At 57.1% G+C, this 27,400-nt stretch overlaps 1 protein-coding gene across 5 annotated transcripts; it reads left to right on the top strand.

Moving 5' to 3' along the window:
- The first annotated feature begins 314 nt into the window (after window positions 1-314).
- STRA6 (signaling receptor and transporter of retinol STRA6) lies at window positions 315-27,400 on the top strand. 5 transcript variants are annotated; one of them, XM_032468934.1, is made up of 19 exons: window positions 315-539; window positions 6,486-6,613; window positions 11,654-11,720; window positions 12,031-12,116; window positions 13,285-13,424; window positions 13,999-14,022; window positions 14,206-14,372; window positions 15,717-15,839; window positions 18,069-18,136; window positions 18,262-18,392; window positions 18,664-18,725; window positions 19,658-19,820; window positions 22,003-22,078; window positions 23,147-23,280; window positions 24,326-24,443; window positions 24,531-24,632; window positions 25,312-25,475; window positions 25,705-25,854; window positions 26,545-27,400. In XM_032468934.1, the coding sequence occupies exons 2-19, from the start codon at window positions 6,501-6,503 to the stop codon at window positions 26,712-26,714; spliced, it is 2,058 nt and encodes a 685-aa protein (XP_032324825.1). In that variant the 5' UTR covers window positions 315-539; window positions 6,486-6,500; the 3' UTR covers window positions 26,715-27,400. The 5 variants fall into 5 exon arrangements, with proteins under 5 accessions (XP_032324825.1, XP_032324827.1, XP_032324826.1 ...); XM_032468936.1 differs by having other exon boundaries at window positions 6,455-6,613; XM_032468935.1 differs by lacking the exon at window positions 315-539 and adding an exon at window positions 5,561-5,700.

The raw sequence follows: 27,400 nt of genomic DNA, 5'->3' as shown, positions 1-27,400 counted from the left end.
AAACTCAGCCATCAAAGCCCTGTGCAGGCTTCTCCACTGAGGTGACTCCGAGGGCCAGGGAGATCAAGTTTCGGGCAAATGGTTTGGGGGTTGGAGAGGCTCGGCCAAAGACAAGCCACCCTGTGTGTTATGTGGGGCCCCAACCGGGCTGTGGGCCTGAGCTGGAGAGATGGGGGTGGGGTGGGCTCTGATCCTGGAATCACAGGCAGAGGCCTGGGGAGCGGGAGGAGGGGCTAGTGGGAAGGAGGGAGCTGCCTTTCTGGGAGGAGGAGATCAAACACCTTTTAAAGCAGGTGCTGGGGACTCTGCTCAGGGCCAACTGCTGAGACTGCACAAGCAGCCAGCCATCTCTCCGGGACCCCAGCCAGAGCTGGGGCTGGCGCTTAGAGGAGGAAGCCCCAGCTGTTGGGGAGCACCCTGTCTGCCTGGAGGGGCAGGACTCCCCAGGCTGATCAATAAGGAGAAGGAAGAGGTACAGAAGAGACAGGTCAAGAGAACGCCTGGTGGAGGTGGGGCTGGAGCCAAGCCCTGCGGGCCAGGTAGGACTGGAGCAGGTCGGGGTGCAGGGGAAAGGTGCAGCGAGCGGGGACAGAGCACGAACAAAAGCGTGGGGCAGGAGGGGGACAGGAATGGGAGGGCTGAGCAATTCTAAGGGATGAGGTTGGAGACCTGGTGATGGCTGTACTTGGGGGAACCTGGTGTGAGCTCCCAAAGTAGGGAGACATCCAAAGAGTCATGTCTGAGTAGGTTTTGCTGGTGGGCAAGAGATTGATGGAGAGCCCTGCCCTGTGGTCAGCAGGGAACAAGGAAAGAGAACTCAGGGGGTCTGCCCAGCAGTTGGTGTCCTCAGTGAGGAAGGAGGGCAGCACAAAACCTACATCTCAAGGCAAGACCATGGTGACACCATTCCAGGGAGGACATTCTAGAATGGGAAAATCCAGGGCCCTTAAAGCTGCAGAAACGTTCATGGCCTTTTGGCCAGTCCTCCTCTGAGGGCAGGAAACCCTCTGTAGCATCTTGATACTACCAGCCTCTTCTTGATTGCCTCTTTTGATGGGGGGCTCACCACTCTGCAAGACTAAGAAAGCTACCTTTGTCCTGAGCTGAAATCTGCCTCCCTGCCTTCTCTCCTCTAAGTCAGTTCTGGGCTAACACTCTGGGACAGGAAGAAAACACTGCTCCCCTGGACCAGCTGGCTACCCTCCTTCTCCTCACCAGCATCCACCCTCCTACCAGAGCAATCTGGCTTAAATACATCATGCTATGACAATACTGTTGGTGAGAGGGCAGGAGAATTCTGAGAAGGGGATATCAGGTGATGCTTCTGATGTTCCCACATGGCAAGGGAAGAAGAAGGTAGAGAGCCATACACACTTTCCTCTCATGAGCTTAGCAGCCAACAACACTGCCTTCCTGCGACTGAAGGGTCTGGAGCCAAGGTTAGGCACCTGTGTGTGTGTGGGGGGGGTGGGGGGAGTTCAATACATGTTTGTGTGAGTGCACTGTGAAGACAGGGGTGGAGCCAGAGCTCGCTGGTGCCCATGGGGTTGAACCCATGTTGGTTGCTTATCCTCAGGCTTATGGGGGGCTGGGCTGCACAGGCAGGCACATCGGCCATCCCCCCACTCCTGGACTGAAGCACCCGTTGGCATCCTTTGTGTGCTGCTGGGGATCGGGGGAGTTGCTAAGGCTCTGACGTTTTATGAGGTTTGGGTGCTGTAGAGCTTTTGGGGGGTGCAGTTGGACCTGAGAGCCAAAAGCTGGGATGCGAGTGTGGTGAGAAATGGTGAGGAGGCGGTCTCTGAGCCTTTTGCAAATGCTCACCATGGTTTTGACCATCTTGCCCCAACCTGTGCTTGATTTGATTTGATCTTGTTGTGCTACTGAAATTCCAGGGATATTGCTGAGATTTGGGGGTGCTCTGGGGAGGCTGGGAGTCCTTGGGGGGTGTTTGTGAGGTTCTTCCCTACTCCTTCCGGCCTGCTGTCAGCTCCTTTTAAGTTTAGCACTTTGTCCTTTGAGGATTTTGAGAACCACAGGCCACTGAAGGCACACACGTGGGCCTCTGTTCCTGGACTCAAAAATTCCTCAGATTTAATCAACTTGAACAAAAACATGGGGAGGAAGGAAGCCATGTCCCAAGGCCTCCATGGGCCAGCTCTAGCCCGAGGGGCAGGGCAGGGCAGCTCTGTGCCAGACCCAGGTGGCAGATGGCCTTTGTCTACTCAGAGCCCAGGAGCTTCTTGTGACTCCCTGTCACAGTAGCAGGGCTCAGCCAGCCCCGCTCTGCACTCAGCTGGGAGCCCTGCTGGCCCGGAGTGCTCCTTGGGTATTGGGATCAGCTTCATCTGAATGTGCCCATGTGGGCCGTCCTGACCTCTGCCCTGCCCTCTCCTTGCCTCTCAGAGGCCCCCTCTCAGCTGTCCTGAGACACTTAAACACATCATTCTTGTTACCTTTACTGACCCTGTGTGATCTCAGGACCTTGATCCTGGTCCCCTCCTCCAGGAAGCCTTCAAGACTGCTCAAACATCTCCTTATTCCTCCTGCCCTCTTCTCTCTTCTGTGAACTTTTACAATCTGTCTCCCAAGTACCTCCACTTGCCAGCCCCTCCTTTCCTGTTGGCAAGTGCTGGTCTCTGACTCTTTGGGGTTTGAGTCCTCCTATAAAGCCAACTCTAGAGGGCAGGCCCTGGGCTTTGCTGCCAGGCCTTTAAAGAAATTCTTCAGGGCCACATCATTACAATCTTTCTCTTCTCAATACTTTTCCTTGCCAGCTTGCCATCTGGCCAGGTGGCATCCTTACTAATACCTCAGAGGTAATCTCCCATTTCACAGATGTGAGCTTCAAGCTATTCTAGGTACTTTGGGCTCAAGAATGGTACTTTGGGGTCCTCTTCCCAGCCTGAGCCATGTGACCACCCAGTGTCCATGGATCTTTGACCCAGTCTGCCTCCCTGCCCCCAGCAGAGTGGATGGGGGTGTGGGATGCGGGGCCAGGAGGGTGGGTGGAAGACAATGGGGGACGTCTGGGCAGTCACAGCCATTCTCTGTGGCTTTGACCTTCTTGCTACAACCAGTGCCTGGTGTACTGGCTCCACATTCCTAAGCTGTGAAGTCATTGAGGGCAGGGAGTGGGGGCCTTGGGGAGAGCAGAGCCCACAAGAATCAAAGAATTTCCTGGATGGATAAGCCACCCCTGCTGGGAGAGAGGCAGGGCTGAGACCCAGAGAGGCCAAGGGACTCATTCAAGGTCACACAGCCAGTTCCAAAGATCAAACCCAGGTAGGCTGCCTCCCCAACCAGGGCATTTCCCCTGCCATATGGAAACCCTGCTCTTTCCTTCTGGGCTTGCCCCTTCTCGTGTCCAGCCTGGCCTTGACTAAGGAACTGGGCACAAGGCTGCCCTCTGTCCGCTATGCCCACACCTGGGGAGAGGGACGAGACTCGCCATTTCCTCATCTCTACTTAGGGCCTCCCTGAAGGTGGCCTCTGCATTTCCCCAGTGAGGAGGGAGGTGATACCACGGGCACTGGGCTATCCCGGGGGGAAGGGGCAGACTCCACCGGAAGTCCCTGGGAGCAGAGCAGGGTATGGGTCAGGGCAGGGTGCTGTGGGGAAGGGGCTGTGCCTGGACTTGCCTGGGGCCCCCTGCCGGCCTGGCTACAGCCCCTGAGGCTGATGGAGTCTCCTCCGGGTAGCCAGAATGTCTTTCCTCAGTGCCCAGTTGGGTACCCTGTCCTTCCTTCAGGTGTCTGCTGGAATATCACTTCCTCAGCCAGGCCTTTCCCGGCCATCCTGCCTAAAAGAGCCAGCTCCTGTCCATCTGTCTCTCCTGTCTTAGCCCAACTTTATTTTCCCTCTCAGCACACATGACACATGCTTTGTCTCCCCTCTGCTTCCCACTACACGTGAGGGTCCCTGAAGTACTGGACTTTATCTACCTTGCTCACTGCTGTATTCTCAGCATGTGGAACTGTCCGGTACATAATTGGCATGCAGTCAACACCTGTTGAATGAATGAGTGAATGAACAAACCAGACTTGGGGGGCAGATTCAGGCTCCCTCCAGGGAAGGAAGCAGTTTCCGACAGGCGGAGTTATCCAGCTATGAACATCTCTACCTTGTAGAGGGAGTGAGCTCCCCATCACAGACTGGACTCCAATTGTTGGAGGAATCATTAAAATCAGATAGTTGCTCCCTAAGCTATGCGTGGGTCTAAGACTCCTGAGCAATGAGGGGGCTGTGGGGCTCTGGTGCTGGAGCAGAGAGCTCTGGAAACCTGGCTGGAAAAAACAGCAGCCTGCCTGGGACAGGCCCATGGAGGAGTGCTGGTCACCAGAACGAGCAACAGCTTTGTCAAACCTAGTTTACAAAGTCCCTGCAGCCCCAGAGCAGCATGCTGTGTGTCCGGGGAAGGCGGCAGGAGGAGGAGAGGCTGAGCTCTGCCCTGGGAGCACACAGCCAGGCCTGGGAGGCAGGATTCATCCCCAATCCCCGGGATCAGACAGGCAGTGTGAGCTCCTGCACTGCATCAAAGTTCAGGTTCAACTCTGAGTCAGCAGATGCTGACATCTCCGGGTGGGGGAGGGGTGGCCGGAGCCCTCTTCCTGGAAGAGGAGCCTTTCGGGAAGGTGGGGGGGAGGAACCAAGGCCAACAGAGCCCTCAGGCCCTAATGCTGGGAGGCCTTGTGGGCCCGGGGTTCCGAATTTGGATGGGGAGCTTTTAGGCTTTCAAGCACTGTCCCCTCTGAGCCTCACCCACACTGTTCCCTCTGTCAGAAACACACTTCCCTCCACCTCACCACCCCACACACCTCCGGCCTCAACCCCCTGCCCTCTGCACAACTGACTTTTCCCTGCCCTCAGATCTCCACTGAAAAGTTTTCTTTCTTCAGGAAGCCCCCCACTTTTTGGACCAAATTCAGTTTCCTATGGTACAAACCAGGGCACTCTGTGCCTTCCCTTTGAACCCTCAGACTCGGGGTGATTCACTGACTGGTCTGTGTCCACTCACCTCCCTGCCAACTGTAGACTCTCACATCCCAGGGCTCCAAACAGTGCTGCCACTTAGTAGGTGCTCAGTGAATTTGTTAAGAGTAAATGGATGAATATCTTTTTGAAAAGCTTGTCAAATAAATGCCTCAGCTGGATAGGGCAATGACCCAGGCCTCCTGTGGGATTAGAAGGACAGGGACCCTCAAAGATTCAGGGATATTCAGGGATAGGGGCCTGAGAACTGTTCTCTGCCTTGTCTGCATCTTGCCACCCCCGACCCCCCACCTCCACTGGGGGTGAGGAAGGGGGCGGAGCCAGCCAAAGGTGATGGAGAGGAACCCCCAGCTCCTGCCCAGACCCTGCCTTCTTACCTTCACCCCCACCCCCACCCCACAATCCTGGAGGAATGGGAGGTAGGCGGGGTTCTTGCCTACCCTTGGGTCTGGTTCGTGTTTAAAGGACTAATTTCCGCCTTGTGGGGGTGAGTTATCTCCTTGTGAAATCAAGTTGGAGAAACAAAAAGATTTGACTAGTGAGACACATGCTCTTCCAGGAGAAAGAATGGACAGGCTCCTTGCCCTGCCTCCCGCCCGGCCCAGCCCCGGCAGTCTCCCTGGGTTGCTGGAATGCCTGACTTGTGCCGGATGTGTGCGGATGTGCCGGGCAAGGATGTGGGGGATCTGGGGCAGGCGCTGAAGGCAGGTATGTGTTGCAGCCGGATGCCGGCCCTCCTGGCCACACTCCTCCCCAGCTCAGGCCACTGCATGGAGCTAGGGCCTTCGCCTCTGGAATGGGGGCTTGTGAGGGCCATGATGTGATTCCATCACTGAGGTCCAAAGGGACCAGCAAGGGGCAGGCTGAAGCTGGGGGATGGTCTCAAGGGAGCCTGAACAAAGAGGGGGGGATTGGGCTGGACCCCTGGGAGCAGGAGGGGCCGGGAGCCCATCTGGGAGGGTCCCACAGACTGTGCTGAGCCCGCCCGCTGCCCGCCCACCCTTTCATCTCTGCAGCTCCTTCCTCCCTGGTCCTTCCTTGAGTGTGTGTCTGTGGGTCCGTCTGGATGGGTTTGGGGAGGGGGAAGGAAGTGGGGGGTTCCCTGTGGGCAGCTTGGATTGGACAAAACTTTGAAAATGGTGCTTTGAGTCAAAATTTGCTGGTGGACAGTCAGAGAGACCAACAGGTGCTCTAGCAGGAGCCCACGGACCCTGTGGGGGGACTGTCCCCAAGGGATAACTACTTCTTGCAGGACCGTGTGAGACTGGGCGGGAAGGGACAGGAGGGGACAGGAGAAGTCCTTCCCCTCCTCCCGTGCCAGCCGGCCCAGGCCCTCACTCCCAGACGGGCTTTTCCCAGAGAGCCAAAAGAAAGAAAGTAACCTTTAGGATTAAAGAGAAACGTTTCTTTGTTTGGGTTTTCTTTCTTTTCTTCCCTCCTAAGCCTCTTTTCACATCTGTAGTGGCTTTTTTCCTCTTGTTTGGGGGTCAAAGGAGAAGGGCTGGAGAATGTCGACCCAGGCAACAGGGAACCAGACCTCCTCTGGGGCCACAGACGAGGACGCCTATGGCAGCTGGTACATCGATGAGCCCCAGGACGGGCAGGAGCTCCCGCCGGAGGGGTGAGTTGGAACCCCTGGCTCTGTCGGCCAGCAGATGGGGTGTGGCGGAGGTTACCGATGAGGGTAACAGGGGAGACCCTGAGCAAGGGCTGCTCTGATGGGCTCTGCCGCTCATTTGCTGTGTGGACCCTTGGCAAGTCATAGCCTCTCTGGGCTTCAGTCTCCCCGCCTGTTACATGAGAACACAGCCCTTGCCCTGGTGTTCAGATGCTTGAAGTGGGAGATCTGGGCCAGGCTAGTCACCTAAAAAGCACCTGTGTAGTGTGTTTAAAATGCAGATTCCTGAGCCCCATCTTTCCAAACTCAGATCCAGCCGGCTCCCTGGGTAACTCTGGCCTGTAGCTGGGAAAGAGAGCTGGGCAAGTGGCTGGGGACGTCGGGCCTGCTTTCAAGGGGTTAATGGTCCCCGTGGTGAACATCTGGAGAAGGGGGTTAGCAAGTATCAGGTTCTCCGGGGGCAGGACCCGAGCAGCGGGAGGCCTGAGGAAGAAAGCCCCGGGTTGGAGAGTCACTGAGGAAACATACCACTCCTGTTGGCTTTGGCTGGTCTGAGGCTCCATGAAGATGAGGAGGTCCTGTTCTCTTCAGCAGGAGTGCTCAGGCCAGGCCAGGGGAAGGAGGCGGCTTCAGCCCAGCCCAGTGTGGCCTGAGGACTCAGCCCACGGCCGTCTCTGCCCAGATCCCTTCTATCTTTGTTTAGTCTGGGCACCCTGGCAGTGGAGCTGGGCCTCCCTGTGCCCCCATTCTGCCAAGGACGCCTCGCCTGTGTGGGCCCCAGAGCTGAGTTCTCGCTTTGTTATTCCTGGCCCTGACCCCATCCCCCACCTCCCTGCTCTGTCTGAGGCTTTGGGGAACTGCAAAGGTGAGGCTGGGGGGGTTGTCGAACCAGATGTGTGTGCACATCTGTTCTCCATCAACAACTGAAACTGGAGAAGGGAAAATGCTCGCGTGCCTCCCCAGGGGCCAAGGCTGCGGCCTGGCCAGGCTTCGGTCACCCAGCAGGGATGGAGGCCCCACCCAGGCCTGGGGGAAGGAGCTGTTGTTCGGAGGACAAGGGATTTTGACTACCTGGAAGGCAGCCCTGCTGTCAGCAAAAGTGTGCCCCCTCCCTTCCCTGGCTGGCCTAGAGAGCCTGGGGCTCTCCAGGTCCCTGCTGTGTGTGTGGGTGGGAGAAGCAGCAAAATGGAAAGGGGACCAGGGGCCCCAGGAGAACACAGACCCTGATCTGGGTTAAGGCCCTTATATGAAACTGTGTCCTTGGCCACCTCAGTGTCAGCCATTGGCTGGGGCCGGGCGCCTGCAGCTGGCTGTGCGGCCGGGGTATCTAGACAGGGCCTCGGAATGAAGCTGGCGCATGGCAGGGACCAGGCGATGAGGAGTACCACCTCTCATGGGGGTGGCATCTGGGATCTGTAGCTCTCTTCTCCTACTACTGGGAAGAATGAAGAGCTTTGTTTGAATCTACTTACTTGGCCAAACCAAGCTGTGCTTCCTGGCAGAGGTGGGAGTGGGGAGCCGGGAGCCCAGGGGAATCCCAAGGGGCGGACTTGTGCTCATCTCTCCCTGTGTGAGTCAGACACCCTCAGGAGATGGTGCACCAAAGCTCTGAGGAGCTCTGGACATAGCACCCCCAGCCCCCGGCCTCAGTGTGCCCCAGCCGGCTACAGTCAGGGCTGGTGGGCACTGGTGACAGTGGCTGGGATGGACTCAATGATCATACTTACTCAGGTCCCCTTGTGGTGCCAGGACCTGGTTGTGAGGGTGAGCCTGGTGGGGAGGGGGTGAATCTGGGGTCTTCGGTGGGCACAGGATTGATGTGTGGGCAAGCGGGCTTTCTCCTACCCAAGAGGCCCCTCTGCCAGGTTATGGGCCCAACTTGCCATGTGCTCGTGTGTCATCCACCCATCATCAATGCCGAGCTGCCCAGACAGAGCCTGGGGATATAAATACATCTGCGGCAGCTGTCCAGGATGTCAGTCACCTCCCCACCACTTCAAAGGGCTGCCTGGAAGGCAGAATTGGGAGGCTTCCTTCATGGCCTGCCCTCCCACCAAGTGAGGGCAACGCCAGGGTGACCCGCAGGTCCTTCCGCTGTGGGCCTGGGACAGCGTCAGACAGTAGGGCTCCAGGCCTGCCGAGGACCACAGGCCCGCAGACCCCCGACTCCAGTCAGTCTCCCCCCCACCCCACACCGATGTGCTCCGTCCTCCCCTCCAGATGGGGCCCTTTGCAGCCTCCCACTCAGAGCCAAACTTCTAGAAACAGTTGTCTTGCTTCTTCTCTGTCTCAGTGTCCTCACTCCACTGCAGCCCGGCCTCTGTCCCTGAGAGCCCGTCACCACCTCCAAATTGCCCAAGACCAAGCCCAGCTTCCCTGGGCTCTGTTTGCCTCTAGTCCTTACCCTTTGTATTGGAATAAGGCCCAGAACCCTACAGTCACCCCAGAAATTCCCCCTTCCCCTGCTCCTCCACATCAAGGTGTATAAATTTTTCCTTGTAAATGCGTCTGAGATACTGCCTGGATTTCCACTGCCTGGAGACTACTTATCCTGAACCATTTGAAAATGCTGATATTCAACTGGTTTTGATGTGCAAAAATGACAATTTCACATGGTTCCACCTAATACCTTCCTCCACACACTTCTTACCACTCACATCCTGGTCAGACGCGGCCGCTGGAGCCTGACTGCCTCAGTTCAAATCCTGGTTCTGCCACTTCGCCAGTTGTGTGATTTGGACAAGATACCTGGCCTCTCTGAGCCTTGTTCTCCTTGTCTGCATAAGAGGATACGAATAGCACCCACCTCTTAGGTAACAGCTGAATTAATACGTGGCCCAAGCAGTGCCTGGCATTTAGTCAGTGCTTAGTGTTGTTACTGTTGTTGTTATTGTTATTCAAACCAGGCACAGAAATCTCCTAAAATCCAGAACACTGCCCTGCTCAAACACCCTCAGTGACTCCCTAGTGCCTCCCATGCCTGCTATAACTGGCTCTCAGCCTGCCCCCTGGGCTGCAATCGAGCTGCGAAACTTGCCTGGCCCCAGTCACACTGTCTCCTGCCTGTCACTCCACTTCCTCATGCTCTTCCCTCTCCATGAGCTCCCTTGCCCCTTATTTGCCTAAAGAGACAAACTCAATACCACCTGCTCTGAGGCCTTGCCCCAAATTTCTCTCCCTTTTCTGAGTCCTTTAGCATCTGCTTGTGGCCCTTCAAGGATCAAGCTCCCGCCCTCCGTGACATGGAGCTCTTTGTGTCTGTACCATCCCACCTGTCCCCACAGCACAAAACGTGTGTCCTCGAGGCATCAGCCAAACATTTGCTCAGTCAAATGTCTAGCTCAGACCTCAAACATTTGAGGGTCCATGAGCCTCAGCCAAACCAAGTACAGGGTATCTGGAGCTGGGAGGCTCCAGGTGATACAGAAAGGACCAGAGATTCCCTGAGACAGAGCCCTGCAGAAGGTCCGCGGGGGTGAGGTTGGCTCCTGGTTAGGCTGCTCCAGGGACAGTTTGCTGATCCCCTGACCTGGCTGGGCCTGGGGGACAGGATTGAGCAGGACTTCATCAGATGACGAGATGCAGGCTGAGAGGGCTAAGGGTGGTGGCTCTGAACTTTTGGGGCTGATCAGGGACCCTGCCTCACCCCAACTCCTCCCTACATACTTGAGTAAAATGCCTTAGAGTTGAAAGTGGAGAGTGTGAGGCCTGAGCTCAGACAGCGGGAGTCTGATCTCCTATGTGGCACCTACTCCAACATGGGCACAGTTCCGCTTTGGGAGGAGGCTGGCTCTGCCCTGGCCAAGAAGTTGCACAAAACAGACTTATTCTGTCCATCCAACCCAAGGACAAGCCCACATGACTGGGTTCTGTCCTGCTCCTCACTGTCTGGGATTTCCAGGCTCAGGGAGGCTGGGCTGTCGCAGCACAGAGTCCTAGGGCTCTGAGCTGACCCTCAGGATCACTCTTTTCCACACAGCAGGAGGGGGCCCAGGTGGGTGGGCTAGCCTCCCGGGCAGGGAGGGCCCAGCTGCATGCACAGGGCTTCCTCTGATGCCTTGCCCACCAGAATTTGCCAACCTTGCCCACACTTGTGTCCTCCCTCTGGCACTCCAAGGCTCTGGCTAGATAAACTCAGAGGTCTGCCCCTCCCCAGGAACATATTCCTATCTGCTCTCCCAGGTCCAGGTCCAGCCCTGAGCTCAGTACTGCTACCTGACACCTTTCTCTGCCACAAGACCCAGCTGGGGAAATAGAGGCATTCATTGTCCTCGCTGATTTCTTCATCTCCTCCTTGGGTCTACCTCTGTGCTCAGCTGTGGTGAACGCAGGACCTGTCGGGCCATATGGTGCCTTTGTGTTAATTAGAAAAAGGGGTCCCTACTTAGATGGATGCAACTCAGTATGTACAGGGCTTGATGAGCAGTGTGGCTTGGATTTCACACTACACACATTCCCTTTGCTGGGTATGCTTGTACAGTACACAACCTGCCCAACTGTGCATGGAAGACCTCAATAAGAAGAAAACAGATAAAGAAGAGACATAAATCCTGGAAAACCAAGGTAGACCATTCCAGCCACAGATATAGACCAAACTCAGATACCAGTGAGTGAAGGGCATATCGTAAGACTAATTTCTTGATGGTTTGACCTAGGTAGTATGCTTAGCCACAGTTCCGAGGAGAGATCTGAGACCTGAAGCAGTCAAGGAAGCTTCCTGGAGGAGGGAGGAATGAAGTGGGCCTTGATGAATAGGAAGACTGAGTTGGCCCATTCTGTTTCTCCCATGTCTTCCCTGGGGAGCCCCCCGTCTCTTTCAGCCCTGTAAAGTCAGAGCTTGGCATGGGACCAGCACACCACAAGGTCATAAAAGACCGAGAGCAGCCCTGAGAAGGTGGAACTGGGCAGGTTTATGTAGGAGAGATCAGAGGGTCGAGGGAGGTGGTAGGTGGAGCCCCAGTGTGGACAGCCTGGAACCCCAGACCTGGCTGCACACCTGGGGTTTCCCTATAAGGCCTGACCCAGCTTTCAATCACTTTGCAGGGTGGTGCCTACCTGCCACCCAAGTGTGCCTCCGGGCCTCTACCACGCCTGCCTGGCTGTGCTGTCGGTGAGTCCAGACTGGCTTGCAACCTACTGCCAGCCTGTTCAGGGGGATGTGTGTTCCCTGCTGGGGCTGGTGAAGAGGGACACTGGGAGCCCAAATATGGGGAGGGGTCCTGGGAGTTCTCCCAGGGCGGGGACCGAAACCAGGATGCAGACTGAGCCCTCTCAGACTTCTGTCACCTCCTAGCCAGTCCCCCGGGTGCTGCATGAGTGTGCATGGGGTGGCGGAGGGGGCTCCTGGGGCCGAGTGCTCTGACTCAGCCCCTCAGGGAAGGCCTGGGCGCCCCGAGCCCTCCTCTCTGCTCTCCTTTCAGATCCTTGTGCTGCTGCTGCTGGCCACGCTGGTGCGGCGCCGCCAGCTCTGGCCCCAGTGTGTGCACGGCCGGCCCGGACTGCCCAGGTTGGTACCTGGGCGTGGGCGCCCCCACTCGGGGCCCGGCTGACAGCAGCGCCCTGGGAGGGCGGTGAGCAGTTAGGTACCTAGAAGCCAGTGCTGCCTTCAGTGACACCCCAAACTCTCTCAGTCTGCAGGCTCTGGATCTCCAGGTTTAGTTGGAACCCCCAGAGGGGAAGGGAGGGACCCACTCAGGTGCACCCGCTCCTGTTCCAGACTCCAGGGAGACCAAGCCCAGCTCCAGACACACCTGCTCCAGCAGCCCATGGCCTGGACAGGCCATGGTCACCCCCTGCCTTCTTGACCCTCTTTTCCCTGAGGGTGTTATCTGGACCCTGATGCTTACAGGCAGATTTGTGAGGGACTGACCTCCAGTCTATGACTAGAACTTTCTCCCCCTGCCTCCTTCAGCCCTGCAGCCCCAGAGCCTGGGAGGGGAGTGACCCCGAGGAGACGAGACTGGGCAGGCTTGTGTGGGAGAGACCAAAGGGTAGGAGGAGGTGGTAGGTAGAGCCCCCAGGCCTGGGATGCACACCGAGGTGGGGCCTGCCATGCTGGTTTCGTGGCAGACTAGCCTGGCTGGCCCAGGAAAGAGCTTACCCTGCTTAGGGGAGGGACTGGGGGTAGAATGAAGCAGGATGGAGCCCTCCGGGCTGGAGCACAGAAGCAGAGGGTCGGAATGGCCTGGCCCGAGCTCAGAGGGGCGATGCCTGGGACAGCTGTGCCCGCTGTCTGCCCTCTGCCCCGGGGCTACTCCCAGGCCAGGGTGGCGGCGTTGCATAAGGATGTTGTGACTCTCCAGTTCTCTGAAGGTCTGCCAGCCCAGACAGACCGATTAGAGAGGAGGCGGCTGTTTCCGGAGCTTCCAGAGTGGGTGGAGGGAGCAGTGATCAGGCTTGTTCCTTGTGTGTGTGTGTGTGTGTGTGTGTGTGTGTGTTGGGGGGATGTGCCTGAGTCACTTTGCCAGAGTCCAGACCTTGATACATAGGAGGCACTCCACAAAGATCTGTGCAAGAAATGCAGTATTTGTGGAATGAATACACAGAGGGGTGTCCATTTCCCATTGTGGAAAGTGGGACGGTCTCCACCTCCCTGATTTATGGAGCATGGCAGGAGGTAATGGGCAGGCAGGGCCTGAGGGACTCCCTCCTGTCCTGCCCTGCCTCTGCACCAGCCCCGTGGATTTCCTGGCTGGGGACAGGCCCCGGAGCGTGCCTGCTGCTGTCTTCGTGGTCCTCTTCACTTCCCTGTGTTTGCTGCTCCCGGCCGAGGACCCACTGCCCTTCCTGACCCTCGCCTCACCACCCGGGCAAGGTACCCAGCACAGCTGAGGCCCTGGGCTGGACTGATGGAAGGGGCAGGTGGGAAGTGAGCGCTGGGGCTCCCCGTCCCATCATGAGCCACCACCCAGGAGATTCTGTCCCATTACCCTCCCCAACTGTCCCACCGCAGTGCCTGATACCTTTGTTGCTCTGCTTCCTCTGTCCTTGTGCAAACCCCACCCCCAGGAGGGAGGGAACTCTGGTTCCTAGGCACAGGCTGAGTCCCGCAGATAGCCCAGACCTGTGTGAGCATGAAGAAGGATGGGGATGGGGGCAGGGTGGGGTCCTGGAGAATTGAGCTGGGCTCAGGGAGGTGATGCTCCCCCCACAGGAGCCACTGCCCCACAACATGACCTCCTTAGATCTTCCGCTCCTCACAGTGACTCCACAAAGTGCGGGTATTAGCTCCATTTTACAGCGGAAGATCCTGAGGGTCTGAGAAGGGAACAATAATGAAATAGGAGCTTAACTGATTGAGTACTAACTTGGCCACTGTGCTAAGCACTGTACATATTACCTGCTCAGTTTGTCTTTGCTAATTTACTACTATTACTTCCATTTTACAGATGGGGAAACTGAGACTCCAAGAGGTACCTTGCCCAAGATCACAGAGCTGATGCTAGTCAGAGCCTGGGTTTGAATGCAGGGCTCTTGCCCACTGAAGCAGCCTAGGGGCTTGGAAGATGGAGACAGGAGAGAAGCCTGGGTGGGCTGGACCCAGGTCCCACGTCTGCCTCTCCATCATGTGTCTCTCCGCCTGTCTTGCCTTCCAGGGCCGTGGAAGATGCTGGCCCTGCTCTATTACCCTGCCCTCTACTATCCCCTGGCTGCCTGTGCCACAGTCAGGCATGGAGCTGCACACCTGCTCGGCAGCATGCTGTCCTGGGCTCACTTGGGGGTCCAGGTCTGGCAGAGGGCAGAGTGCCCCGAGTCGGCCAAGGTAACCAGTGACTCATGACAGCCTGGGGCAGAGGGGCGTGGAGGAGCTGCTTAAACCAGCGTAGCTCCTTTCATCTCGCCTCCATGCTTCCCTGCTGCTCTGTGTGCAGGATTTCATGCCTTTAAACGCATGCTCGTTCCTAGCTCGGCCGCTCTGTGGGAGAGGCTGTGGACCGGGCAGCTGGGCTTGACCTCAGGAGCTTCCGTTCTGGGAAGGGGAAGGGAGGGAAAGGGACAGAGGAGGAGGTAGAGGAAGTCTGAAATCTCCCATTATTGATTCCCCAGACTTCCCTTGGCCGGGCTGGTGTGGGAGTGAAGAGAGCTGGAGGACCCAAGCACAGAATTGGAGGGTGGTCTCAGAGGGCTAAAAAGAGAATTCCAGAACCTCAGAACCTGGTTCACTGGAGCTGGCTGGGGGTATGAAGCTGCCCAACCCAGAGCCCAAAGGGTGGGCATGTAGGCTACAGAGCCAGACAACAGGAGTTTGAATCCGGCCTCATCCCTTCCTTCCTTTGTTCACTGAACACATTTGAGCACATACTCTGTACCAGGGGCATTTTGAGGCACTGGAATAGTGAACAAGATGGATGAAGTCCCTGGCATCCCAGGAGCTGCCGTTCCAGGAGGAGACACACAATCAAACATACAAAATGATGCCGGGTGCTGCCAAGTGCTTTGAGGAAAGCATGTCCCCTTTCTGAGACTCAGATCCACCCCCATCTCCCCATCCCAGTCCCGTCAATGAAGTTGGTAACACTGATCTCTTGGGGTAAAGTTGAAGATTAGGTAGTTTCCTTGAGAGCAGGGACTTGGTTGGTCTTTTTCATGATCCAGGACCTGGCACATACTAAGCTCCCAATAAAAAAATATTGAATTAACAAATAAATGAATAAATATATAATGGGCCCAACCCTGGAAGGGCCTTAGCCCTCGGAGGCAGGGCACGTACTTCTCTGATGCCCAGGTCGCAAACCGTACATAGAAAAGGATCAGGCCTGTGTCCAGAGTGCCAGGAACACAGGAACATGGAAGGGGGATGTCCACCACTCCAGCCGCTTCCCAGCCCCCTGGGGTGGATAGGAGGGGCTTATACAACACCCTCCCTTGGATTCCTCTAAGGGAACTGGGGGAGGGGCAAGCACCTCCGCAGGGCCTGTGAGAAGGGAAGTAGGAGCTGGTGCCGAGTGGCCCAGGGTGGGGATGGTGATAGAACCAGAAGCCTTCCCATGTACCCTAGACCACCCTCAGGGCCCCACGTGAACTGGGAAGGGACAAGAATCCCGGTCTTCGCTTGGGGGAAGAAGGCAGAATGTAGATGTGTCTGAGCGTTTGTCTGTCTGCCCAGATCTACAAGTACTACTCCCTGCTGGCCTCTCTGCCTCTCCTGCTGGGCCTCGGATTCCTGAGTCTTTGGTACCCTGTGCAGCTGGTGAGAAGCTTCAGTCCTGGGGCGGCAGCAGACTCCGAGGTAAAGGGGCAGGGCTGGGGTGGGCTCATACGCAGCACCCAAGACACCTTGGCCTTGCCCCTGTCTACTGGTCTCCATGTAGTCACACTTGGGCCTAGGACATAGCAGGTGCTCAGGAAATATTTGCTGAGTCGCTGAGGGGCTGATTTGTCTTCTCTCCCCAGGCAAAGGCTAGGCCAGGCCCTCGGCTAGCACCCAGGATACCCAAGGCACCAAGCTGTTTGAACAGTGGGCACTGAACAAAGGAGAAGTGGGCCAGAAGGCAGGGAAGTCATAGCTCTGTTTCTGAAATACTGAGGCTCCAGTTGGAGAAATGAGACAGGCAAGGAGCCTTGTGCCTAATGGGAGCTCTGAAGATGCTGACACAATTCAAGAAGAACCCAGGACAGAATTACACTATGAATCACTTATAGGCTGGATAACATGAGATAAGGGGGAGGGCTGGGAGAACTAAGGAAGGCTGGGAAGACTTCCTGGAGGAGGTTGACATAGCAGGGACCGAGGACAGGAAAGCTCTAGAGTGGGGAGAGAATAAGGAGAAAGCATTGCGGGCAAAGGGAAGAGCAAGAGTAAAGGGGCAGAGATGGGCTGCAGGCTTCGTTCGTAATGATTTGCGGCACCAGGCAGGTCTAAGCACATAGTAGACACTCAGCAAATATTTTTGAAGTTGTGGGTAGGTGGGTGGATGAGTACATCATGGCAAGAGAACTCTTACAAGATACGGCAATCTTATTTTAGATTAGGTAGACCTTCTAAGCATGCCCTGTGCCAGGCCCTGGGCTTGGGACTGTGCACTCAGCCGAATGACCTGTGCCGGTCCTCCAGGACCCCCCAGTACCTGGGGGAGATGGGTGCAGCGACACATTCATATGCAGTATGAGAGGTGCAGCCGGGGCTCATCCAGCTGCCCTGGGAGCAGAGGTGGAAGTGGGGTCAAGTATTCTTCCTGGTGAGAGAGGAGGAAGAGGGAAACTGCTCCACAGTGGCCCTCAAGAAAGGCTGAAGACACAGATGCAAAAGGCTAGTTACTGTGCAGATGGGGAGGGTGAAGGAAAGGCTTGAAGGCTGGCACCTAGGACAGACAGCAGCTGGGTGATGGCGCCAGTCGCCGACGCACAGGACGCCAGATGAGAGCCAGTGTGGGGGTAGGGTGATGTTCAGCCGCGGCTGTGCGGCGCTGAGGGGTCTGCAGGCAGCTGGGCCATGGCCCTGGAGCTCAGGAGAGGGGCTGGAACTGAAGCCAGAGGAGTGAGGTTCCCTTGGAGGGATGAAGAGTGAGGGGAGAAGAGATGGGGTGCTCCGTGTCTCCAGGGGTCCCCTTGGGTCCCCCACAGGCCCACCTGACTCCAGGTTTGGCTCCCTACATGGTAGCAGTAGGGTCCTCAGTACTTATCACTACTATCCCCCAGAGGCTCAAGAAGCCTGTTGTCCCCTCATTTTTACAGCTGGCTCGGAAGAGGGGAGCTGCTCCCCGGGATTCACGGTGCACCAGGCACGTCTCTGCCTTGTCCAGGCCCTTCCCTCTCCTCCTCCAGGGCTCTTCTCCCTCTGTTGCATGCCTTTGCTCTTGGGAAGTCTTGGGAGAAATAAAATCCTCTTTGGCCCTTGGTCAAAGAGGTTTAAGCCTCAAAAGACATAGTCAAGCTTTGAGCTGACCCACACCTGCCCTGGATCCCAGGGTTGCCATGGCAACAGGTGACAATGGCCTATATTTTCCTAATGATCGGGGGCCAGGGGCTCACCATATCTTACCATGGGCCTCTGCCACTTGGCAGGCAGCTTAAGGCCTGGAATGTGGCTTAGACAAATCCGGTCACCCTTGTGATCTCCCTGAAGTAGGAGGAGAGGCCTGGGGCATCTGACCCGAAACGGCTCTATCCTGTGTCCTGGTCTAGGCTGTGCTCATGGGACATAGGCTCCCTTTGCCCCAGTCTCAGCAAGCAGAGGCCAGAGGGCAGGAGGAAAGCAATGCTGTAATGTGACTGAGTAAAGCAGGAAAGGGTTGGAGATAGACCTTAGGAAGAACTTCCCAGCATTGAGTGTTCTTAGATAGGAGACTGATTAGTCCTATATTCATAGAGGAGGACAGGGCACCTTGTCCCTCACAGGGGAGCCCTTCTGTGTACTCCACCACAGCCAAGAGGTTTGTATGTACTGGGTGCCTGTGTTACTCCGAGCTCTATGGCCCCAGGGATGGCTCGAAACAGGATCTCATCTGCTTGTCCACAGGGGCTTCAGAGCAGCTACTCTGAGGAATATTTGAGGATGCTCCTTTGCCAGAAGAAGCTGAAAAGCAGGTGAGCTCCTAGGCATACCCTTTGGGCCAGGGGCACAGGCCTGGGCAGGCAGGCTTGTTTGGGAGGCTGGCACTGGGCAGCACGGTGGGGCAGAGAGGAGAAATGAACCAAACTCTGGGTCCCAGGCTCGGGGCAGGGGCTTCTCCTGAGGGCTCCCGCCTGCCTGGGTCTTTCTGCAGCTCCCACATCTCCAAGCACGGCTTCCTGTCCCGGACCTGGATCCACTTCAGATGCTACATCTACACACCACAGCGAGGTATGGGATGGGGAGCTAAGGTAAGAGTGACAGGTGACCTCACCCTGCTTTTGCACAGAACAGCTGCAATAGAAGCCCAGCTCTTGCCCCCAAAACCCTTGTTATCAGGAGGAACCACCTCAGCTTGGGACGAGGGGCAGCCCCTGGCCTGGTCTTGGTGGTCCAGGGTCCTGGGAGCCCTGGCCCTTTTCCTGGGCGCCTTGGGAGGGATGGGGCTCCCAGGCCTGGGTGGTGCTGGGGTTTACCATCCCCCTCCTTTTGGGGACTACAGGATTCCGACTCCCCCTGAAGCTGGTGATTTCAGTCACCCTGACAGTGTCAGCCATCTACCAGGTATGTCCTGCCTCTGTAGTGCCATTTACTTTCAGACCCCTGCCCCCAGCCTCCAAGCTTGAGACAGCTCAGGCCCAGCTCAGCTCCCCAGAAGCCTTGCCCACAATCTTGTCCAGCTGCTTCTGGCCATCTTGGGAAAGCTGGCCTACCCAGAAGGGAGGGGAAGTTAATTCTTGTTGGGCTCATATGGGGTCAGAACATGAGTTTCGGAGCCACATAAACATGGATTTAAATCCTAGCTCCTTTATTTACCTTCTGAGTGACCTTGGGCAAGATACGCAACATCCCTGGACGCATTAGCTCAGCTGTAAAATGGAGGAAATAGAATTACTTCCTTTCGAGGTAGCTGGGAAGATTTAGTGAGATAATATGTGTTTGATAAATCCCCATCACCACTATCCCCCTAAAAAAAGAGACAAGCGGAAAAAAAACAAAATCCTGGGAGGTAGATATGATTTTTTTCCATTTTACTGATGGGAGAAACTGAGGCTGAGAGGTAAATTTGGCTTGGCTAAGTTCCTGTAGCTAATATCAGGGTAGCCAAAATTTGAATCCAGATCTGTCTAGCTTCAATGCCTATGCTCATCTATAGGACATTTTGCTTTCTCCCACATGGAAAAACTGGAAATTTTATATTCTGCAGTTTAGATAGATGACTGATAGATGGTCAGAGGGGTACATATACAGTTGTGCTCCTTAAAATCATATCTGGGGTCTATGAGGCTAAAGTCATATCTGTTTGTTATGTGCTGATTAGAGGCATGAGGATGCTGTGCAAAGGGATGGTTCATATCCATCCACCGTGATGGTGATGTGCTGCAGAGTTCCTCCCCTGAAGTCTCCCCCCAGCTCAGAAAACACTTTTCCTGGGATGGGGGTGCCTGGCATGAGCACTTCCGGGCCCTGCTGCCCTCATTCTGGGGCTCTTCCAGGTGGCCCTGCTGCTGCTGGTGGGCGTGATACCCACCATCCAGAAGGTGAGGGCGGGGATCACCACGGACGTCTCCTACCTGCTGGCCGGCTTTGGGATCGTGCTCTCAGAGGACAGGCAGGAGGTGGTGGAGCTGGTGAAGCACCACCTGTGGGCTCTAGAAGGTGAGGCCTCCTGGGAGTCCCTGAGGGCTCACAGCGGGGACCCGATACCCGAGCTCTGTCCCAAGGTGCCATGGACATGCGGGGTGCCCTCAGGCATGTCCCTTCCCTCTCTGGGTCTTGGCTGCCTCATCTCCAAATTGGGGTGGTCATCTCAGCCGCCCCCTGTCAGCTTGTGTGGTGTCTCCCACCCCCATCCCCAGTGTCTTTGCCCAGCTCTGCAGGTGTGGAGATGGGGAAGGGTGCGGTCTGTGTGAACCGAAGGGACAGCCCTGGGGCCTTTGCTCCAGGTGGGGAAGGGGGAAAGGAGACAGGGAAGTGGGGCTGTGGGCCAGGATTCTGAGCTAAACCTCATGGCAGGTGGGTGGGGTCAGGCAGGGCAGATGCCTTCTCGTGCCCAGTCTCTGTCCTCCAGGCCACCTCCTTCTCTCCTCCTTTCCCCTGACAATGAGCTCCTGGGCTCGGGAACCATACTAGCTTCCTTTCTGTGGTCTGATGCCTCCTTCAGCCCTTAGCCCCATTACCCCCTGCCTTACCTCCACAGCCCTGTAGAGGACACTGGGGAGTGTCCCCACTTGACACATGGGGAAGGACTCACCTGAGGTGGTACAGCCAGGCAGAAGTGGAGCCAAGAGAACACAATGTCCTGATGCCCAGGCTGGGTCACTCCACCTTGAGACAAAGCCTGGTGGTCAGGTGTCAAGGGGCACCCTCTGATGGATTGGGAGTCCCTGGCTGGCATGGGCACTCTGGCTCTTTAGGATTAACATGTGATGGTCGGAGCTTAGGCTGCCAGTATTGCAGGTGGAGGTGCAGAACTGCTCTGCAGCTCTTCCTTACCATTAACATCATCCCCATCACACAGGTGGAGAAGGGCAGAGAGTAGGGGTGGGCAGAAGTGTGTGCAGTGACTGCTTCCTTCCCTGACCACCACTCCCACCACCTTCCTGAGTACATCTGCTCCAGACGCTGCCCAGGAACTGTGGCCAAAGGCCACAGCAGGACAGGTGACAAGTTCTGGATGGGCTGAAAATGATATCTCAGAGAGGTTTTCCAAGTTGGCTGCAATCTGGACCACAGGCAGGAGGAGACATGGTGCACATCAGCCCATATCAGCCCACATCAGCCCACATCCAAGCTCAGATCTTGCTCACAGCAGCCCTGTTAGGTCAGCACCCTTGACCTAGTGGACCTAGCGCTCAGCTTTGCCTTGTGTATTTGCCCCCCCTCCTGAGTCTGGTGGGAACCAGGAACCCCCTGGGCTGACTGACGAGATCACGATGTAGACACCCTGGGCTCATTCTAGGTCTGCTCGGAAATGATTGCACAAGTCGCTCCATCACTTCCTAGCAGTGTGGCTGGAGGGTCAGGCCCTCTCTCTGCGTCTCAGCTTCTTTGTTGGTCCCATGTGTCCCTGTGCCTCTCCTGTGGGGTTGCTGTGAGGGTACTGAGTAAGACTGGGTGTGGATTAGGGTGGAAGAGTTGCAGCCCTGCCTTCCTGCTCTGCTTAAATAACAGGCTTGTTCACCACATACCACGCGTTCCCCTCCAGCTGCTGATAATACAGGGAACTCATGATCTGTGCACGTGGCCCGTGTGGGTGGGGAGCTGGAGAGGAGGGGCCACACTGCGGAGGTGGGTAGCAGTGGTCACCTCCCTCATGCTGACGGACTCAGGCCACAGTGACGGGCACTTGCATCCTCTGTGCCACAAACAAAGGCCGCAAACGCAGGCGCAGATGGAGCTGTATGGCTCACAGCGTGCTAGGAGATGGGCCGCCCAGCAGTGCGCCCGGCGCGGGGAAGCTGAGGCTGGGAGGGGAAATGACCCCCTGAAGGCTACGCAGCCCGGAGGCTGTGGAGCCAAAGGCAGATGCCCGGTTGGATGGAGTCTCTCACTGGGGGTCACACAGCAATGGAAGCAGCAGACCAGGGTGAGGGCCAGGGCTGCAGCCTCAGAGCTGGCCTCTCTCTGTCTTGGCCACCAGATGTCACCTGGCAGTGTGGGTCAACTGAGGTCGCTGACTTAAACACTGGATCTGAGAACAGGGGATGTGGCAAGAAGCCTCCACTCAGAGAGGAGTGGGGCAGGGACAGCTCCCACCCAGGCATCCCGGCAGCAGTTCGGAGGCTCCCGGGAGAGCCCCGGCCCTGACCTCCCACTTTGCTCCTTCTCCACCCTCCAGTTTGCTACATCTCGGCCTTGGTCCTGTCTTGCTTACTCACCTTCCTCATGCTGATCCGCTCGCTGGTGACACACAGGTTAGTGGCAGACTCTGACTCCCCCAGTGCAGACGTGGGGAGGAGGTCGGAATCCTATGGGCCTGCAGGACCCCTGACCCAGGAGGCCTGTGGGGAAAGCCTGGGGGCTAGAGGGAGGGAGGGTCTCCGCAGGACCAGTTTGTCACTGAGCCCCGCTGCCCAGCTGCCCTGCGGTGGGTGGGGAAGGTGGAGCATCCCCCTCCAGTTGGAGAAACGTCTGTGAGTGCCGTGGGGCGCGGCTGACGCGGGGCTGGCATGTGGAGCTGCCCTCTGAGGAGGGCCACCTGGGAGAGCTGGCATCCTCCCTGGGAACGGAAGAAGAGATGGAGGGTGCGGGAGGGTGCCGTGGGCAGGAGGTGCTGTGTGAGCAGGAGCGTGTGAGCGTGGGTGGGGAGGTGGCCCAGCTGGCGCTGGGGCGCTGAAGAGATAGTTATGGGGCATTGAGTGCCAAGCCACCTACCCTGTCCTTTCGTGGTGAATGGTAAGGAGGGAGCACTGAGAAAATGTGAGCAGGGGGGAGATAAGATTCTGGTTGGGGGTAGGGTGGATGGGAAGGGGAGGCTGGAACTTAGCAGGGAGTTGGTCCAGATGCCCTGTACACTCATCAGGACTCAGGGCTCCTGCCCGGGGTCTTTTCTCACAGGGCTGGCTCTACTTAGGCTGGCATTCACGGCCCTCTTCCTTGCCTGAAAACGTACCTTCTGCCCTGGTGGCCGAGCTGCAAGTCACTTTCGATCTCTCCTGTGGTGTCTCCCTTTCCTGACTTGGCTCAGGTTGAGCCTCCTGCCTTAATTGGTCTCCCTTGATCCCTGCCCCGCCCCCCCCCCCCACCAGCTTACTCTTATTCCTCCTTTAAGACTCGACTCAGATATCACCTCCTCTGAGAAGCCCTCCCTGACCTCCTAGGCTGGGTTAGGAGCCTCCACAAGGCTCCCACAGCCCTGGGCTTCCCTGCCCAGGGCTGTGGGTTGTACTTAGACTGGGAGTTCAGCCAGAGGCTGGCCCAGAAGAGGAAATCAGAGAGCGTGTGTGTCCCTGAGATCCCTGTCTTCCTCACTCCCACCCCAGGGCCAACCTGCAAGCTCTGCACCGAGGGGGCGCCCTGGACCTGGGCTCCCTGCCCCAGAGCCCCCGCCCCTCCCGCCAGGCTGTGTTCTGTTGGATGAGCTTCACAGCCTACCAGACTGCATTTACCTGCCTCGGTGAGCCCACTTGTCCTGGCCGTGGCAGGCCCCAGTGGGGGAGGGGAGAGTGCTCAGCAGGGCTTCCCTGCCCTCAGAAGTCCACACAGGTGCAGGGTGGAGGGGGTGGGTAGGTGCAGGAGCCCTTGGGGAAGGGATACCCATCACATGAGGATGGCACCTGGGTGCCACCAGGAGTTTTCACACAGGGTGACCCAGGGCTGGAAGGTGGGATGTTCAAGAAGGCACATTCCTGCTTATGTAAGGGAGGGCTATGCCACGATAGGCTGTCTTAGGAGGTAATGAGACCCCTGTCACTGGGAGTTATTTAAGCAGTGTTACACAGCCATTTAGGGGGCTGCAAAGGGGGTCCTGCCCTGAGGGAATGGGACTAGATTAACTTCAAGGGCCCCTCCAAGCTCTGAGTTTCTGATACTCCCCTTTGGCGCTGCAGTGAATAAACTCCTCCCAAATGTGAGGGGCTGGGGCCAATGTTACAAAAGCAAGGGCCTGCTTTCTGTCCCTGCTGGTTCCTTCAGTTCTCATCTCCCTGGGGAGGTGGAGAAAGATGATGAAGCGGTAGAGGAATCACTAGCACTAAACGTCGTAATTCTTCATGTCGGTGAGCTTTATACCCCCAAAGCCCTTTTGTACATATCTCATGTAAACAATTAGCTAATTATTTTAATAGACAACTTTCAGGTACCTACCATGCGCCAAGCTCTGTCCAATAGGAATGCAAACATTACTTTAAAATACAGTCTTGTCCTCAAAGACTCAGGAACAATTGGGAGAAAATAACATTTGCAAAGCACTCTGTGATTTTCAAAGATCTGCCACAAGTAATGTCTCATTGGAGACTCACAACGGCCCTCCTGGGTGGGGGCTGCTATCCCCATTTTACAGAGGAAGAAGCCAAGGCTCAGAGAGGTAAAGTAACTTGCTCAAGGTGGACCAGCAGCAGAGCAGGGATCTGAAACCAGCTCTGCCCAATTCCAAAGCCTTGGGTTCTGGGAGTGGCAGAGGTGGGCTGATGCCTGCCCGTCCCTCCTCCCCATGCTGCCAGGGCTCCTGGTGCAGCAGGTCCTCTTCTTCCTGGGGACCTTGGCCCTCGCCTTCCTGGTGTTCATGCCTGTGCTCCACGGCAGGAACCTTCTGCTCCTTCGATCCCTGAAGACCTCGTGGTGAGTGAGGCAAGGGGCAGAGGGCTCTGGGATCCTTTCCCAGAGGGCCACTAATAGTGACAACCTTCCTATCCCCTCATCCCACAGGCCCTTCTGGCTGACCTTGGCCCTGGCTGTGACCCTGCAGAACATGGCAGCCCACTGGGTCTTCTTGGAGACTCACCATGGACGCCCAGAGCTGAGCAACCGGTGAGGCAGCTCTTGGGCTTGTGGCTCGCTCAGGCACTCAGCCTCTTCTTCAGTGTCCTTCTTTTTGTGCCCTTCTCCCTCCGTTGTCATCTTTCCCCTTTCTCTAACAGGGAGCCCAGTGGATAATAAAAAGGGTTTGCCTTGTCTACAGAGAAAGGGGACAGTGGCCCAGCTTTAGTCAAAAATGCCTCTTTGTTTACCTGTCACAGGGCCAGAAATACCCCCATGAGCCTTTCCTGACTTAGGGATCAACACTGCTCTCCCCTTTGCAGGAAGGAGGCTAACCGCAATATTATTTCTGTGCTGGGTGGCAAGGCTGTGGGAGGATCTCGGCTCCAGGAGAGACTCAGAGTCAGTGAACAAGGGACTGAGAGGAGGGAGGTGGGAGACATGAGGGTCATAGAAGATCCAGGTGGACCTGGACTTAAACCCCAGCTCTGCCACTGACTAGCTAGACAGCCTTAGCTAAGTCACTCAACCTCTATGCGCCTCTGCCTCCCAAATGGCTGGGCTAGGCAAGCTGGGTGAGAGAGCGGAGCCAGCTAAGAAGGTGGGTGCACAGAGGTGCAGTACACAGTACACAGCAGTGCACAGCAGCTGTGGTCATCTGGATCTGACCCTGTGCCCGAGGAAGGGGCTCTGTGGGGGGTGCCTCAGCCTCTCCTCTCCCCCACCCCAGGCGAGCTCTCTGTGCAGCCACCTTCCTTCTCTTCCCCATCAACGTGCTGGTGGGCGCCATGGTGGCTGGCTGGCGAGTGCTCCTCTCCGCCCTCTACAACACCGTCCACCTTGGCCAGATGTACCTCAGCCTGCTGCCACCTAGAGCTGCCTCTCTCGACCCTGGTAAGGTCACAGGGCAGGGGCTGGGGGTGGCGGTGCTTACGCTTCCCAGACAGTCCGGGAGGGTCTGCCCAGGCCTCGTCTCCCTGGAGGACGCCTGTAACCCTGAGCCGTGGGTGTGTGCGGGGGGCCGTGTGCTTGCACGCAGGGCATGCAGGGCACCCCTGGTGTCTGTGTTAGGGGCCATCTGGGCCCCCCACCGCAAATAGTGCTGCCGTCCCCACCCACCCAGGCTACCACACATACTGCAACTTCTTGAAGATGGAGGTCAGCCAGTCACACCCAGCCTTGACTGCCTTCTGTGCCCTGCTCCTGCAAGCCCGGAGGTCCCGGCCCCGCACGGCCCCCCAGGATGGCCTCAGGCTGGGGGAGGAAGAGGAAGGTGTGCCTTCCCACTAGGGGTAGGGGGACTGAGCCCCCCCCCCCCCCCCCCCCGGCTTCTCCCAGGAAGGAGGCGCAGCCTCATCTGCAACACACACTGGGAGAGAAGGCCAGGACTGCAGTCGCTTCCCCTCTCCTGCTGCTGCCGCTGGGGAGGGGAAGCGAGCACTTTCCTAGTCCATCTCAGGGTGATTTTTTCCATGATACTAACACACACACACTCTCTGTCATTCCATGTGTGCGTGCATACACACACCCATACACGTCTCACGTGGAGAATGAGACAGCTGTCTTGCCAGGGGGCTTTGTCACCTCTACCGCCCCCCGCTACCCACTACCTCTCCTAAGGCAGTATGTCCTCCCCCTGCTCTCCTGCCCGGGAAGTGTGTAGTAGGGAAGGGGACACTAAGCTGGCTCCAGACCCTTATCCCAGCCCTGCCTCCAGTCTCCTCCACAGAGGTCATCCTCTCCCTCTTCTGTCAGTCACCCAGAGGATGGCATCCTGAACCTTTACAATACCTCTCTTCAGCCTCACACTTCTCCCGGCTTCCCCCTCTGTGAGATGGTGCCTGGAGCCCCAGTCTCATGAGCCTCCCTCACCCTATGCACAGGATTTTCAGACTGTCTTGGTGCAAGTGGGTAGGGCTTGCCTGGGTGTTTGTTGAGTGACTTACAGAGGGTCTCTTCTCAGGGATGCAGTTGCTGCAGACCAAGGACCCAGTGGCCAAGGGAGCAGGGCCCAGGGCCCGCAGAGGCAGGGCCCGCTGGGGTCTGGCATACACGCTGCTGCACAACCCAGCCCTTCAGGCCTTCCGGAAGACAGCCCTATCAGGTGCCCGGGCCAACGGGGCCCAGCCCTGAGGGTGGGGAAGCCCACCCCACCGTGTCACTGCTTGTGCTGGGGTGCTTCCCCTCCTCCCAGCCCACTCCCTCCCAGCTGTGCCAACATCATCACCCCAGCCATGGCAGCCTCTCTGCTTGGCACCAGTTCCGCCAGCAGGTCCTGGGAGTTTAGGGCCGGCCCAGGGTCGCTGTGATTGAGTAGAGGTCTGTTGGCACTACGAGGCCTTGGGAGGCCCTGGTCTGCTGCCCTGACCTCGGGAAGCCAGTGAGGGCTCTGGAGAAAGCAACGAGTGGTTTAGGCCCTTGGTCCAGGAGTCAGTGGAAGTGGGGCAACCACATCCAGGGCCCTCCTCACGCTGGCTCTGCCGCCAACCTCCAGGCTTCACGGAGGCCTTCTCCTGACCGGGGTTGGTGATGCAGGCCGGGACAGCCTAGCATTCCAGCTCTGCCCATCAGCCTTGGACCTCACCGCCATGACCAGACACAGCGCTTCCTCCCTCCTGCGGCTTTCCTGCCTCCTCCGGGGGGCCTCGTGGCCTGCAGGGGGAAGCCACGGGCTTCTACCCAGCCGCAAAGGCACAGCTCAAACCAGGCCCCACACTGAGCTGCCCACACTTGAGGGCCTGATATTTTTGTAGTTGGGATGCCTTTAGATGTTATGAAAGAGGTTAATGTGTTCCCCGTAATAAACTTGTTCCTAAGAA

This window comes from Camelus ferus, chromosome 27, assembly GCF_009834535.1.
Source record: "Camelus ferus isolate YT-003-E chromosome 27, BCGSAC_Cfer_1.0, whole genome shotgun sequence".
NCBI classification, from domain to species: domain Eukaryota; kingdom Metazoa; phylum Chordata; class Mammalia; order Artiodactyla; family Camelidae; genus Camelus; species Camelus ferus.
This window is presented reverse-complemented; position numbering and strand designations above follow the sequence as displayed.

What these genes read in the sequence shown, in the direction of transcription:
- STRA6 (XM_032468934.1), top strand. Translation starts at nt 6,501, where the DNA reads ATGTCGACCCAGGCAACAGGGAACCAGACCTCCTCTGGGGCCACAGAC. An exon ending in CCTGCCTGGCTGTGCTGTCG is followed by an intron (nt 11,721 to 12,030) that starts GTGAGTCCAGAC and finishes CTCTCCTTTCAG; the next exon opens with ATCCTTGTGCTGCTGCTGCT. An exon ending in GACTGCATTTACCTGCCTCG is followed by an intron (nt 23,281 to 24,325) that starts GTGAGCCCACTT and finishes CCATGCTGCCAG; the next exon opens with GGCTCCTGGTGCAGCAGGTC.